The following is a 16,413-nucleotide window of genomic DNA, read 5'->3' on the forward strand; positions in this document are numbered from 1 at the left end:
TAGCGTTCTGCATTTGTAACTGTGATGGCTGCACGCTGTTATAGAATTTCAAAGGTCGCTCGTTGTAGAGTAGATTTTGCCAGTGGAGCTACAGCTGCTCTAATGTGTTGGCACAGGTCGCCGGACCCTCTTGGCAGGTCTGGCGTATCCTGGGGCAGAAATGCGCAGTGCCATTATCGTTTCAGTCCTGGGCTACGGCGGCTGCGGCTGGGGGCTTCGCCGCGCCGCGAAGAACTATTGCTTAACCGACACGAGGCAGTTGCTGATCCGGCGATGAGCGAACCTAGACTTGGTGAATGCACATTATATTAGATGTGCGGTGCCCCTGTAACAATGTTCATGTACAGCACAGTTTCAAGCCAACGCAGACATGCCGATGGTTACTGGAAGGTCAGCGTGATGATTTCACTGGCATATTTCTTGGCCCTCTGTTCTGTGGGCGCATATCAAGCAAAGAAACATGAAAGCAAGACCACCCAGGTTTTAGGATCCTTTCTCTGGCATGTTCGTGCAGTATTCTGAATACCAACGTAGGCCCAAAAAAAAAAAGAATGCTCAAGCCAATGAGGCATGTGGTGTTTTCCTTGCCTTCTCCAACAGATAGTGCAATTGCTATGGGTTCCTCGGCTTACAAAATTTTTACCAGAAGTGAAATGCTCTTTACAAAATACCACGCCATCCTCCTAAGAAGGAAGACAAAGGCTTCTATAGCTTAGCTAATAATCAAGTAATTAATGAATCTATAGAAATGGGCATGATTCCTAGCTCCTATGTTGTCATCATCTCTTCTGGAAGTTGAGCTTCATGATAGCGAAACCGAACAGCGCAGCAAAGAGAACTGCGAACCCCACGACCACAGCGGCCACCCACCCCAGCCAGCTGTGCTTGAAGTCGAAGTAGTCCTCGACGAACACCTTCACAGTCCTGCCATCGTCCATCCGTGACATCATGTCACCGAACTGTGACACAACCAGTCCATACAGTGTCCACGCCACGGGGCATATCCAGCAGTACCACCTCCACCAAATCGGCACTTTCTGAACATAGCATAAAGCAAGAATGCGAATAAGCTGTTGAAGCGGTTGGGAAACAGGAGTAAGAACAGTGGTATGATGAGGGCTTACCGGTCGTGGGATGATGAACCCAGAAAAGAGGTTCCAGATGGCATAGAACGCAGAGGACACGATCGAGGCGATATGGTAGTTTGGTGTCAGGCCAACAGCCATCATGCCGTAGAATGTGAAGTAGAGCAGTGTGAAGTACCCAAAGAAAAGGTACCAGAAGAACTTGGCAGCAGTCCACTCGAAGCCGATCATAGAGTACACTATGACACCGTATAGGATATCCTGAGCCAGTGCGTATGGGAGCTCGATCACAACCTGCCAGGACACAAGTTGATCAGTGGCCTGCTCTCTATAATATGGGGCAACCAGCAGCAGAAATAGACGCATATGGAATTTATTTCCAGGAGAACCATTCACCTGTCCGAATGCATATGGGAAAGCTGAGTACATGCCCGCAGCTCTTTCACGGTAAAAGACAGTCCGCTCCACAGCCACCACTGGCTGAACTGAGGTACAGTTCATGACACCAATGAACAGCACCGCAGAGTACATTGATCCCATGGCGTTTAACAAGTCTTGTGATGTTTTCCTGGATTAAGAAGCAAATGTCAACAAAATTTTGAAGGTCGCCACTTGTTAGACATAAGCAATGGTACAATTCAGTATGACTTACACTTTGCCGCCAAGGTCCCAAAAGATGGTGCCGAGGAGGAGAGCAATGATGGTAGTGAAAAAGAACCTAACGGTATTGTAAGGGGGGTTCCTCCAGTATGACAAGTTCTGCTTCCACAGGCAAGCCATGCATTGTGTGATGGAAGACTGCGCGTACTTGCTAGGGAAATGCAGGTCACTTGAACCTGGCGCTGGTTGGCTTAGTTCCTTTATCAAGGCCTTGTTCCTCCTGTAAAACATAACAAGCAATCCGTCATCTACTGAAGAAAATGTCTTGAGTTGGAAAGCATCATGTATACCAACCAACTGATAATCATGAAAAGCAACCAACTGGTACTTCATTCTGCTGGATAACTTTAGTATGGTAAGTTACAAAATATTGGCCTGCCGTAATTATATTTTAGTTGCCTATAGCGTTTTTTCCCCCTACTTATTACTCTCAAATATGAATTCATGAATATACTAGTAGATTGGAATTTACTTACTGGAAGAGTTCAGATTTCTTGTATATCTCACTGAAATCAACACCTAGAATATGTTCCTGAGAGACAGTAGTCACTTCCAGCATCCATGTTGCCGGATTGTAGCCATCTTTAATTTTGCTGACCCCTTGAATTCCCTGGGTGATATAAAACCACATGATCTTCTTGGTAATTTTAAAGAATTTCAATAGATGGGTATTAGGATTCCAGTAATATCATTCTACCTCGAAATACTTGATAAGCTCTGAAGAATGATGGCCAAGTGGACCAGCATAGATCTCTTCTCCACCACGCTTCATCAGGAAAAGCTGCAAGCATTAATCAAACATTTTAGACCTTGCAAGTTGCAACATAGGTCAAGGGTGGAAAAGCAACCACAGTAAAACAACTATAGAAAAGGTAACCAGTGAGTAGAGAGTAGTTGGAAGAATATCCTACGGGAAACCTCGCTCACCTCATCGAATGCTTCAAATATGTCAATGCTAGGCTGATGTATCGTGCAGACCACAGTCCTACCAGTATCGACAGTGTTCCTCACTGTCCGCATCACAATTGCAGCTGCCCGGGCATCAAGCCCGGAGGTTGGCTCATCCATGAAGATGATTGACGGATTTGCAACAAGTTCCACAGCAATGGTAAGCCTTTTCCTCTGCTCAGTTGACAGACCATTCACTCCAGGGAGTCCAACCAAAGCATCCCTCAGTGGTTTGAGCTCCACAAGCTCCATCACCTCTTCAATGAAGATCTGCACACATGAAGGTAAGCAAATACCTACCAAGTAATATCCACTGAAGGTGGAAATGACAACAGTTTTCTGGAACTGACCTTTCTTTTGTTTGAATCAACATCCTTGGGAAGCCGGAGCCACGCTGAGAAAAGCAGTGACTCATAGACTGTCACCTGCGGCGAGTGGATATCATTTTGTTCACAGTATCCTGATACGCGTGCGAAGGTCTCTTGTTTCTTCAGGTATCCTGAAATGCTAATGTCTCCTTCAATGTATCCACCTGTCTTTCTTCCGGCCAACACATCCATCAAAGTAGTTTTTCCGGCGCCACTAACGCCCATTAGTGCGGTCAGCACACCAGGCCTAAAAGACCCACTGACACCTTTGAGGAGCTCCAGACGATCTTCTTGTACACCTTGTGCTTTCATTTCCTGAATCAATCACAACCAAGGTTACAAAGTAGTGATTCATTACATTTGTTGACAGTGTAAAAGAAACAGGTCTTTATATTTCACCTGTGGCATGTCAACAGAGTATCTGATGTCATCAAAGGTGAGTGAGAGCGGGACAAATGGGAGTATCATTCCCCGTTTAGTCAGGGCAGAATCATCTTCCACGATTGCTGGATCAGCTTCATTGTTGATTCCTTTTGGTCGATGACTGCTTGCTGATGCCAGGTGATTTCCATCCAGAACCTCGCCTTTTATGTTGGCATGCTTCTCCTTCAGCTCCTCTTCAGATACTGATGTCCGAGAGTTGCCATATGCTGAAAATAACAAGACAGCCATTTGCAGGTTCAGATATTGTGAAACCCAACAACAATAAGTGAACAATCAGTTTGGGAGTTACTCACGTTTGAGGTATGTAAGGGCAAGAGTGAAGAGAGCATTGAAGAGTATGGTGAACCCAATCATTGCACCAAAGCCAATCCAGTACCACTTTGCTTCTGGGAATACTCCACGGGACTTAAGGGTTTGCACACCTAGGGTGTCGTTGGAGGCAGTGCTATTCAATATTTTGTCCCAGCTGTGCCCCAACATCTCATTCACCGAAATGGCATTCTGCGCATACATCATTGGGGAGATCCAGTAACCCCAGATCCACCATTTCTTTATTTTTTCTGCAAGATGAATACAAAGAAATATTGGTTTATGAAAAAGCTACATTCAAAGAATTACAAAGAGAGAGAAATATGAGTTCTTACCTCTTACTAGAATAAATCCTCCCAACACCATGACAACCAGCAACATGAATGATGCAAAGACATTAGCAACAATCATGTTCCTTGCTACCCCACCTATAAAGCGAAAGAGTGCCGCTGCCATCTGATTGACTGCTAACAGAAGCAGATACTGCTTGAATAACCTGAGGGCAACTACTACTGTTAGAACATTCTCAATACATTACCAGAGTAATAAGAATGGGTAACGATAGACATTTAAACAATCGGTAAATCTCACCTCCCAACATTTGGGTCGAAGCCAATAACATAGTATGTCAAGAATACATAACCTCCGACCTCAATAAATGTGATGGGTATCTTGAGGATCCATGAGGGTATAGTGTAGGACCATGCTGGAAAGAAAAGGAGATCCCTCTGCTTGAAGAATACAGGCAGCTTGAACACAGTGAGTGCCAGCTCAGAGAAGCCATTGAACATGATCATAAGCACGCCAAAGAAGAGTGCGCCCATGTAGAGGCCCCCATCGTTCACTGTGTCATGCTTCATCTTCGTACGGAAGAAGAGAGTCATTGCAATGATTGACATCAGCATCAGCTGTAAAACCAGAGAACCAAGGAGTCAGTCATGTTTCAGTTATTTTAGGCCGTGTTTAGTTCTTTATATGTAAAAATTTTGCGTTGGAATTTTGCTAATTTGAAGTACTAAATGAAGTCTATTTACAAAACTTTTTGTATAGATGGGTTGTAAATCGCGAGACAAATCTAATGATGCTAATTAATCTATGATTAATATATAATTAGTGGATGGTTACTGTAGCATCACTGTTGCAAATCATAGATTACGTAGGCTCATTGGAATCGTCTCGCGATTTACAGCCCATCCATGCAAAAAGTTTTATAAATAGACTTTATTTAGTACTCCATGCATGTATCCCAACATTCGATATAATATTTTTTTTGCGTTTACGGGTAAAGATCTAAACAGGGCCTTACTTACATGCCAAATCATACTGTTTGCAACTTTGGAGTAGTGAGTTACCTGGAAGGTTCTGAACATGTAGACGAAAGAGTTCCTCTTCATGAGAAGGATCTCACGGTCTATGTTTGCCTTCAGCAGCTCCTTGCCACTCACGCCATATCTCGTGGTGGTTAGTGCGGCTGGGTGGCTTTTGCTCTTGTCGAATGGGACAGCAAGCTCATTTTCTATAGCTCTCCCTGTGTGGAATGACTTGAATGCCATTGCGAATTCCTTCACCGTCACAAACCTGTAGGGCTCATCACGCCGTGCCCAGTACTGTTTCTGATCTTTTTTCGAAGTCACCTGCTCAGAATTTCAAATGGAGATATGGTAACAAGAACATTATGCGGGTGTATACTGAAATAAGGTGGCACAGTACATACTTCTTGCAAGAAGTCAGCAACACCCTTCCTCTCAGGGCATCTGAAACCCATGGACTCAAAAAACTCGATAACTTCTTCTCGAGGGCCCTGGTACACAACCTGGCCGTCTGAGAGGAGAATAATGTCATCGAACAGATTATATGTCTCAGGTGCTGGTTGAAGCAAGGAGATGACCGCTGTGCCACCGAGGATGTGGATGGACTGCCTGAGTGAGTTCACAATCTGGAAGGTAGTGGAGCTATCAAGCCCAGTCGAGATCTCGTCCATAAAAAGTGCTTTGGCTGGACCAACCAGCATCTCACCTACAGGAAACATCCAAATGATATTCAGAATTCAGAAAGCACTTCAGCAAAGCCAATGCTCTTGAGCTCAAATCGTTATAAAAGAATGTTTACCGGTTGTCACACGCTTTCGTTGCCCACCAGATATTCCCCTGAGCATTTCATCCCCTACCATCGTGTCTGCGCATATCTCTAGTCCTAATATCTGCAGCAAGTAAAGTGTACGTAATTACGACATTGAGTAATTCAATCTAGAATTACTCAAGGTTGAGGCTAAAAGTTGCACATACCTTCAGGATATAGTCAGTGATCACACTGGCCTCTTTCCCACCCATTGCGGATGCCTAATTAAATTATGCAGGAAAATAATAGTTAGTTTTGATTAGAATTCGTTAAATATTCATGAAAATATAATCAAAAGATGGAAAATCTACTGGATTTAGTCAGGGTTCAGTGCTTCACTTGCCTTCATGAATGCATCAATATCAGCGTCAGGTTTGATATTGGCCGCCTTCTCCCGCCTCGACAGCTCAGTCAGCATATCTAATAACATAAAAGGAAAGAAGCCAAGCAAGATAAGCAAATCATCGAAACCATGCAAATCCCACATACTAGGCAAGAGGCCCATATGAATATGCATGTGCTGACATGACTAATTGCTCAGAATCGTACCAAAGCGGGAGCCAACACCCTGGCAACGTGCTGAGAATGCAAGAGTCTCCCTCACAGTCATCTCTCCGATGTGAAGGTCATGCTGGCTGATGTACGCGGCCGTCCTCTCTGGAACAAACTCTGTCATCTCGTGCCCATTGTAGGTCACTTTGCCACTAACCTGCAGAGTGTCTCGTCACATTAGGCACTGTCAATTTCGGTAATCTGTACAGCATTGAAGCAGTTGCCGACCAAAGGTTCTCTGTTTCTAATCTTGTCTGCCCATTTTTTGGCATAACTTGAAAACAAAAGAGATTTTCATGAAATGCAGTTAATGAGCGAATACAGATAGGGTTCTGGAAGTCGTAATTATTGCATACAAATGCAATAGCACATTCCATTTTCCACTACCTTGAGGTCTTTGTCAAGCCTTCCAGCCAACGCGAGCAGCAAAGTGGTCTTCCCTGATCCGGGTGGGCCTAACAGAAGGGTCATCCTGCACTCAACGTAAAGATCGTGAGGTTGACTGGTGGAAGAAGCGAAGAAATTGAATCCAGTCCCAGATAGTCAATCCAATCTCCAACACAAGAAAAACACCGATAGTATTATTCTAGTTGCCGAAAGGAACATCTCATCAACTCTGTAAATAAAAACAATTTGACGTTCTTGAGGAGAGAAAACTACGAATAGCTATCATTTTACTACAGTACCTGCGAGGCTTGATGATTCCGCTGACGTCGTGGAGGATGGGCATGGTCCGCTTCCTGCTGGGCAGCAAGTGCAGCGCGTTCGCCGCTTCCTGAGTCGAAGAGGCGCATCCAAAATCAATCACCATTCGGTAGCGCATATGCAGGCGGAATCCCACAACGCACAAATGAACGGGCGGCGCGACGGCCGCGCGCGTACCTCGACCGTGTTGACGATGGAGTTGAGGACGGTGGGGAGGCCGCTGCTGCCGACGCGCACCTCCGCCGCCGCCTCGAGGTTCTGGAACCGCACCTCGATCGTGGGCATGTCGATCCCGACCCTGCACCAATGAAACGCGCGCGCGCGGAACAAATTGTCAAACACCCGGCGGGAGGGGAGAAGGCGGCGGTGACCGCGCGGCTCATCACGAGCGAGCGGAGCGGGCGATCGAGGGCTTAGCGCCGTACCTGTCGACGCGGTCCTTGAGCTTGAGCAGGAAGCGCTCGTTGTCCTCGTCGGCGACGCGCACGAGGCGCTCCAGCAGCGCGCGGCGCTGCTGCGGGCCGAGGCTGAGCACGTCGACATCGACGAGCCCCTTCCCGCCGCCCGCCTCGGCGCCGTCGCCGAGCGGGACGATGGCGCGGCGGACGCGGTCGTAGGTGGGCAGCTTCTCGAGCGCGGCCCACCGCAGCGCCTCCTCGTCGTCCTCCTCCCTGGACGAGCGCGAGAACACGTCGTCCCCGCGCCGCCACATGGAGCCGCTGTTCCCCCGCCGCATGCTCACCACCTTCTGGATGTCCCCCGCCGCGTCCATCTCCGTATCCCTCCTCCTCCTCCTTCCTCCCCTGCCGCCGCCTCCTACTCCGCTACCAATCCCGCCCCAGCGCCGAGCGGATTTCGCGCTGACACCGCGTTTCCGCAGCGATTCCGGCGGTGCGCGTGTTTTTTGGGGGTGCGTGCCGCCTGCGTGCCCTTGCCCCCGTTTCGCGGTGGAAGGCTGCTGAGGCGGAGAAAGCGTAGGGGTGATGGGGTTTTTGTAGGGGTGAGGCGTTGGAACGGAACGGAACGGTTTCAAAGGGGTTGGCTCCCGCAGTCGCGGGTGTGGGGCCCGGGAGGAGGGCGCTTGGCAGCCAAGACACCTCGCCGCGCCGAACCCCCGCCGCCCAGGGGCGCCTGGTGCGGTCGCTGCTTGTGCCGGGTGCCGGGCACTGGGCACTGCTGGCCGCCTGTCGCTTCTAGAAGGCGCGCTGTATCGGGTTGGGTTGGCTCGGGGAGGCTGTCTTCCAGAAGGAAGAAGAGGTGCGTGGCTCGCTGACGGGAGTGAATCCACTGCATGATCATGGGCGGCAGCATCAACGCCAAGCGAATTTGCAAGGCTTCGTTTGTCAACTGGACCGATCGAGCAGTAAAAAGGAGAATCAAGCTTCTTCAGCTGCGTGACCACCAATCCAATGGAGAGAAAAAAAGAAGGGGCTTGTTGTTGGCACCTGTACACGGTTGTCAATGTCAGAAGGTGGACACATCCATTTGAATTCGTAACAATATGAATTGTGATGGCAAACCGAGGGTTTATTTGTTGTGCCTACTGTATTTGATAGCTCTGTGAAGTTTTTCAAGGTCGAGGTTAGAGCTAATTTTAGGACGAAGGCGCAATGAATTATGCTTAGTAAAGGTAGCGCGACGGGTAAGGAATTGGCATGTAATGGGACAAGAAAGAGAAATCGTAGCGAAATTATCATCATCTGATCAAAAGAGTCGACCGATAGTCCAATATTCCCATCCCAAAATATAGTGACTTCTAGCATTTAATTTTATCTTATAATAATATAGCTATTTTTAAGTTCCTAAGTAATTTTTTTCCTATGCGAGATCTAGTTAAAATACCCCTTCTTACATGCAAATTAGTTATGGCATGCATGCAAGCTAAATAGGAAAATCTTAATTATTCTCTTAATTAGTGTGTGGTAACTAAAGAAGAGTAACATAGACTTTTACTCTCCATCTTTAATCTGTTTGAAAAATTTTAGAAGTAGCTATACTATGGAACAGAGGGAGTACATAGCTGTCATTTGTGTTACACATAATTTTTGGAAAAAAGTCTAAATTACTCCCCTCAACTATAGTCAAAGTCTAGATAACCCCCCTAAACTAGCGTTTGGTTCATTTTACCCCCCCCCCCCCCCCCCCTCAAACTATGCTCTTTGGTTCAAATTACCCTCTAATAAAGATTGTCTTTTTTATTTCTTCATGCATATGTGGGTTTTAAGTTGAAATTTTACAAGATAATAGTACACATCATAACGCATATTAAAAAATACATCATAATTTTTTGTCATTATTTTGATAGGTAAGTATGATTAGTAATAAATTAATTATTGGAGTTTAAAATTATATGAAAACTAATGGGAAAAATATAACATTTTTTCTAAATATTCATTGTGATGTCCACTAATGCCCTACAAATTTGAAATTAAAAATTCAACTTGTGTATGGAGTAACAAAGAAGACAAATTGTATTATGGGGTAAAATAAACTAATTGATATAGTTTAGGGGGTAAGTTGAACCAAATTATAGTTTAGGGGTTATCCAGACTTTGGCTATAGTTGAGGGGAGTAAATTAAACTTAATCTCATGGTTCAAGTGAAAATATGGAGATACCTTGCTGATTTTTCAGTGCATTAATGAACTGATTTACTCCATATGCTCTCACTTCCATATACAATCATACTCAAATGAGGATAATATCAGTTGCTTCCCATTCACTAGTAGCTTTAAAATAGTACATTTTATGTATCCTTCGAATGGAAGTACATTAGAAATATAGTCGCATATATGTATATTCGGTGTTAAAATAGTGTATCCGTTTCTTTTACAAGAAGTACTTCACTAGGAACCTCCTCAATTGGTAGGCATAAATTCTCGCTCCTTGTTTGTATTCTTGTCTCCTTGCTCATATGAAATGCAATATGCTCACATAAATAAATATAGAGTCTGTTTGAATGGACTAAAGTTGAGTGCTAAATTTAAGCACTCATTAAAACTCGTATCTTTGCTAAAGTTTTCAGCCTTAGCTAAAGTTTAGCCCCACCCCATTAGCATTCATATTTGGATAGAATAGTGCTAAACTTTAGCACTTTGGGGGTATTAGCACTTGGATCCAAACAACTCTATGGAAATAAGCAATAATTTCACCAAACGTCTCATTTATTTTCACTTATGTGGTAATCCACTTCAAAAATTTGAATTACGAGAAGCGAGAATCGAGAAGCGACAAACACATTTAGATTATAAACTAAACGAAAACAAACAGAGTCTCTATACCGTGCATAGATTCTTTTACAGCGTATACATTCCACGTGAAATGTACTAGTTTGCCGGTGAAATCCCATATCAGATGGCCAGATGGGACATACACAATCTTTTGCAACGGATATGCTATCTTGCACCCTAGAGAGAGATATGCCATCTATCCCATATCCCGAGAGAAGTCTCGCAAAAGCAGGGGAGGCGGGGGGAAAGAAAAAAGGACCCGTCTCTGATCACCCCGTCTCCGTCTCTCAGATCACCCTGCTCTGTCCATGCCCAGACAAGACAAGCAACAGGACACGACTAGAGAAAGCCACCAACCACCACCGGCGCCAAAAGTGAAAGCAAAAAAGAGTCATTCCGTTCCGTTCCGCTTGGGCGCAGCTCGCCCTGAGCCGCCCACTCGCTGGCGCGTTGCCACATTTGCTCGGCCGCCCCGCGCCTGGCTTCCCAAGTTCTGAATGCCGGCGGTGGTGTTACCGGCGATTCGAGGGCCACGTCTGCGGATGCTTAGGCAGGCGCGAAGCGAATGGTTGACCGGCCAGACTTGCGAGAGCTCCGTTGTTGTACACAGCTCAGGCGAGTTGCGTCCACGGAACCAACAGCCCAAGACATCCCCGTGTGCAGGTGAGCGGCGGAGGCTCCGCCAGCGCGACCGGGCGCGGTGAAAATCACCCCACTGCACACCGGCCATGGGGGATAGCCGCCCCGGATGGCCCCGATCGCGGCACGTGTGAACGGACCCGGCAAAGGCAGACACACCGTCGCGGTCCGATGGTTACTGCGGCGATCGACCAGCCACCAACCCCCACAACGGAAAAACTCCTCTCATGAGTCCCGACCACCGCCTGCACGCCCGTCGGGGGTGCGACGCGTGTACGCAGGGAACGCGACGCGCTCTGCCGCGAGGCAGTAATTGCGGCGGCGGAACCGGACGGGTCAAGGGGGCGGCCGCGCGGCCGGCTAGGCTAGCCGGCTGCCCGCCTGGCCGGCGCCACCTGGGCTGCTGGGCTTCTAGAGGAGAGGTTATCGCCCCGATTCAGAACCAGTGCGAAACACGGTGCTCATCACGGCGCTCATCGTCGACGACAGGCCGGGTACACGGAGCTCACCTGAGTTTGGAGTGTTGGACCGCGGTTCCGGCTGGAATTGCATTTGATCACTGCAGAGCTCGCATTGGAGCATCTCCAAGAGTTCTTGTATAATATTAGCTAAATTTAAAGTTTTACAAAATTTGTAAAAAGATACAAGACTTCGTATAGTATGGGTAAACCAACAGACTTTTTAAAACTGCGCTCTCCATATGTTACTGTGCAGTGGACCCCACATGTCATACTCTATTTCTGATCTTCTTCCCCACCTTCTCTCCTCTCGCTTCCGACGGGCGAGCTGTCACGCCAGCATCGCCTTCCTTCTCACCTGCGCGCCCAGGCTGTGCGCTGCCTCCTTATCTGCAGGTTTGGCATCTTCCCTGGCGTCGTTGTCGGCGGGGAAGCCTCACCCGCCCCGGCCCTGCCGCCCGCGACGAGGCCCTGCGCGACGCCGCCCTGCCTCTCAAGCCCAGCGATATACTGCAAGAAGGGCCGGAGCGGCCGCCGCGCAACCGAACGACGGAGCTCGTGGAGTCGAGCGGCGGTGCACTCATGCTCGCACTCCTCTTCTACAAGGCGTTGCTCCCCTTGAGGATGCCCATCACCGCCGCGCTCGACGGCAGCCCGGGACGGCGGGGGCGCGGCGGCACTCGCCGGTGCCCAGGGACGGCATGGGCAGGGCTGCGAGCCGCCGGCACGACAGGGGGGCTGCACGCACCGGCGGCCAGGGACGGCGGGGGCAGTGCGGATGCAGGGGGCGGGCTGCGGGAGGTGCGTGGAGGAGTGGGCAAGGGAGCTGGCGAGCGGAAGGGATCTTTTTTTGCCAAGCGACTGGAGCGAAATAGAAAACAGGATAGCTAGTGGAGCAAAATACAGAGTCTGTTGGATCCGAGTTTTGATAAAAAAAAAATTTCATCAAGTATACAAGAGCTCTTGGAGATACTCTCAGCCTGGCTCTCGATCTAACGCCTAGCACGAGATAAGCCTGTCGCGGGGTTCGCGGGTTAGAACGATCGTCGATCGCTCTCACCTTCCCTCTCTTCTCTTCTTCAAGACAACAGTCAAGTCGCTTTCAAAAGTCAGGAACCACCACTCTCTCTCGCTATGTCTCTCGTGCCCTCTCCATCCCTGCACGCGGTCTGCTGTCTCTATCTCTCTCATATTACTTTGTTTTAGCATTAAGTCTGTTTTATAAAAAATATTTTATCAGCATTAAATGTTTTAATATAAGTTACCGATAAAAATAATGCAAAGTTGATACATAGTTTCTAGCACAAGTTAATAAGTTGCTAATATCAGTATGCATAAGTTAACAATGACTACAAAATTAATTTTGAAATATATAATGGGTCTTGTTTCATAGATAAAATCGTAAGGAGCGTAAATGTGAAAACGGATTTGAAATTGGATGTTTAGCGAGAAAGTTATCACCACTAAATGAAAATGAAACAAAGCAAATTAAATGCGGGTGGCATTAGCATGGTATTATGCACCAGCTGCATCGTACCATCCTCCTCTTGCAGCATGCACGATTTACTTCATCGATGATAAAAAGCTCGCTCTGCTCCTCGTAGGGCTCTCCTCGCATGCGCATGGTTTGTTCTAAACAACAAGCATGCTCTCCTCCGTGCACGGTGTCACAACCCAGGAAAAAAAAAGAAAAGAAAAGAAAAATCGCACCGGGCCCACCTGTCAGCCTCTCCCTCTCCCTCCTCTCTGTTTTCTCCCGCGCGCCACGGCACGCGCCGCCGCCGCCGGCCATCCTCGTGAGCCGCGCCACGTGCCGGCAATCGTCGAGTCCCGTGCCGCCTCTTCCCTCTTCCCTCGCCTTCTCCTTATCTGCGTCGCGGCCGTTCCCGTTCCCCGCCTCAAACCCTAGCCCCCTCCATCGCCGCCGGCCCGAGCTCCCGTCGCCGCCCGCCACCGTGATTCGGCCGCTCCGGTGAGCCGCGGCTCAATTCTTCGCGTTGGGAGCTCCCTCGCGTCGTCATCCTTTGATTTCGCCCCTCACCCGGCTCTCTCTCCCTTCCTGCAGCGCCGTCGGCGACCGCCTCCGTCCGCCGCCCCTGCTCGTCGCGCCACCTCCTCACCGCCGCTCCCATCCACGCAGTCGCCGGTGAGGCTCGCCTCCATCCCCTCCGCGCCGTGCGCGCCTTCCCCGGCCCCTTCTGGCCCTGCTTCGCCGTCCCGCCTCGCGCCGCCGCCGCCGGCGCCGCGCGTGCGCGCGCGCGTGCCGTGGCCGCGCTCCCGGGCGGGTCAAGGCCGTAGGCCTTGCCTTGACCCGGCCTGGTGGGCAGCTGGCTCGTGGGCCCCGCCTGTCGGCGCCTGGGCTGGCCGGCTGGCGGTGCACCTAGCGATTTAGCTAGGGTTTTATTAGGTTTAGTTTTTCTGCAATCTTGCAAAATCCATAGAAAATCATGTATAGCTCCAAAAATTGTGAAACTTGTTTTGTTCGATTCCTCTAGCTGAGATCTACTTAGGAAAAATATTGCTGTGCATGTTACTTTGTTGTAGATTTATCTATAGTTTTATCTTGGAAAAGTGAGTTTATTGCTTATTTAGTTGTGTACTGCTAGAAAAATGCCAAACCAAATTTTGTTAGACTCCTTGTGAGGTGTAGTTTTCAGTGGTGCAGCTTGTTCACATGATTCCTTGCTGTTGGTTAGGGTTTTATTTTGATTTCATGCTTGCTGTCCAAAATGTGGTTTAATATGGAACTTTTTGCTGGAAAGTGAGAAATTAGTAAAACTAGTTTTTTTAGCCTTGTGTTTCTACCTAGTTTCCATGATATTTTTCTTGGATTTGTTTAGTTAAGTTTGCATGCCTTTTCTGTTTTGTCTTGCTTAGAGTAGCTGAAAATTGATCTATTTATGGTTACTTATAGGAAAATGCTTTTGCTGCAAAACCAATTTTCATGAGTTCTTTGTTTTGTGCTCTGCATGCTCAAATTATTTCATGATTTTTTGGTTGTTGTTTAGTTCATTTCTTAATTCTTGCATCGCATTCATGCATTTTAGTGACCGGACCGTCGGAGAACGAACCCGTGGAGCCCGCCGAGTCCGTTGAGCCGGAGCCTGGAGTCCCGTTCGTGGTCGAGTCTGAAGTTAACCCAGGCAAGCAGCTAAGCATGAATCCTTGCTCCTATTTAATCTGACCTAACTAGTTATCTCACCGGGTAATGTTGGGTTATATATATAGTATGTATGTATTGCATTCTTATAACTAATTTCCTGCATTATCTTCCTTGAATTGTTAACCATATCCTTGTCACTTGTTAGTCAGCAATAACTTAATCTGACTAGATGCTTAGCCCGGCTTAGAGTACTTCTTTTGCTCGCTAGACAGGAATAGTCTGGAGGATCACACTTACCGGTTACCCTTGATCGCACTGATTTGGTTTAGTGGTATGGGTTTGGTAGTATCGAGATTCGAGCGGAATAGTAGGGCCTAGAGAATGAAGTCACATGGGCATAGTCCGCTTGGATCGATTAAGGACCGAGTTGATGCCATCGGCCTTGAGCACCTTTCCGTGCTACCACATATCCAATATAATGGAACGGATGAGCCAAATACCTTCTTCGACTTGATCATTGGGGCCCGGTCCCAGATGTGTAGCCAACGGGCTATGCAGGGAGGCTTAGCAGGTCCCCGAGTGGAACTATGTGTAGGAAAATTTAGAGATGTCCTCGGTGGAACTAAGTCTCCACGCGCAAGCTGGGCGTACCCTCAACGGTTGAGCCTGGTTGGGAACGGTTGACGTGAGTACCCCTTGCCCGGCGTGATCGGTTGGGTGAGTCGCATGGTTCTCGCGTCGTGTGGGTAAAGTAGTACACCCTTGCAAGGTTATAATCAATTCGAATTGCCGCGCTCTCGGTTATGAGCAAGCTCTTGGTTCGTCGAATTCTTCATAGAGAGTTTCGGTATTGTTGGCTTTGGTTTCATGTCATGTTGAGGATCTGTTATGTATTTTGTGTTACTCTCTTAATCAACTAAAATTGTTTGGGTTTGGGCAAGATTAATTAAGTTTGCTAGGTGATAGTCTAGGCAGCTAGTGCTTATGCAATAATTACTTAACCTTAAAGCTTTTACTTGAGCCATTGCATGATTCTTGTATACGAAATCGCGTAAGTCTTGCGAGTACCTTTTGTACTCAGGTTGCTTTCTAAACCTAGTTGCAGGTGAGCCCGAAGTGGTGTTCGGCCATTTCTACCCCGCTGATCTTAATGCGGGGGAAGAGTAGGCTGTTGCTGCTGTGGTGATGTCCTTGAGCAAGGCATCATCATCTTAATTAAGTTTTATCGTAGCTGAGCTTTGAGAGAGCATGTATTTTCAATAAGCTCTAAATCTCTGTTTAATATGACTCGCGTGAGCCCAAGGTTTGTAAAGTGAAGCTTGAAACCCACCTATATTGAACTTGTAATATTAAGTCTCGAACTCTGGTTTTATATAACTGCTCTTTGTGGATTGTTGGCTATGTATTCGATTGTAAACGGTATGTGCATATGCTGATTCCTGGGCGTATGTTGGAGCACATACCGGGACTACCGGATTTGATATTATTTTGGATGAATGACGTGTCGGTTATTCGTGTCACTAGATGTGGGATAACACGTGGCACGCGCTCTGGCAAGCACGTGTTAACTCTCATCTGGATGATGATGACCGACAGTTCATTTAAAATAGTATCAAATTGGGCGGTTCTCACACACGGTCTGTGCAAAGGTCACGCTATCGCCTTGTGCGCTGCGTTAACGTAGTACTCCGTACGTCCTTCAGATTTACATGGTCAGCTCGGGAGGCTAGCTCCTGGGCTTTTGGTTGGTGGGGCATTCGTGCGTGCGCACACCACGCCCACCCACCTAGCGACC

At 47.8% G+C, this 16,413-nt stretch overlaps 1 protein-coding gene across 1 annotated transcript; it reads right to left on the reverse strand.

Moving 5' to 3' along the window:
• Window positions 1-589: 589 nt before the first annotated feature.
• LOC120707362 (ABC transporter G family member 36) lies at window positions 590-8,142 on the reverse strand. Its single transcript, XM_039992256.1, has 22 exons — window positions 7,615-8,142; window positions 7,367-7,487; window positions 7,171-7,259; window positions 6,872-6,956; window positions 6,482-6,641; window positions 6,276-6,352; window positions 6,100-6,153; window positions 5,924-6,014; window positions 5,529-5,830; window positions 5,167-5,448; window positions 4,406-4,722; window positions 4,150-4,310; window positions 3,799-4,065; window positions 3,461-3,711; window positions 3,044-3,376; window positions 2,673-2,963; window positions 2,443-2,526; window positions 2,222-2,355; window positions 1,738-1,965; window positions 1,482-1,653; window positions 1,125-1,379; window positions 590-1,037 (listed from the first exon to the last, which is right to left on the reverse strand). The coding sequence occupies exons 1-22, from the start codon at window positions 7,959-7,961 to the stop codon at window positions 780-782; spliced, it is 4,359 nt and encodes a 1,452-aa protein (XP_039848190.1). The 5' UTR covers window positions 7,962-8,142; the 3' UTR covers window positions 590-779.
• Window positions 8,143-16,413: the final 8,271 nt, after the last annotated feature.

The sequence above is a fragment of the Panicum virgatum genome, chromosome 5K, assembly GCF_016808335.1.
Source record: "Panicum virgatum strain AP13 chromosome 5K, P.virgatum_v5, whole genome shotgun sequence".
Classification (NCBI taxonomy): domain Eukaryota; kingdom Viridiplantae; phylum Streptophyta; class Magnoliopsida; order Poales; family Poaceae; genus Panicum; species Panicum virgatum.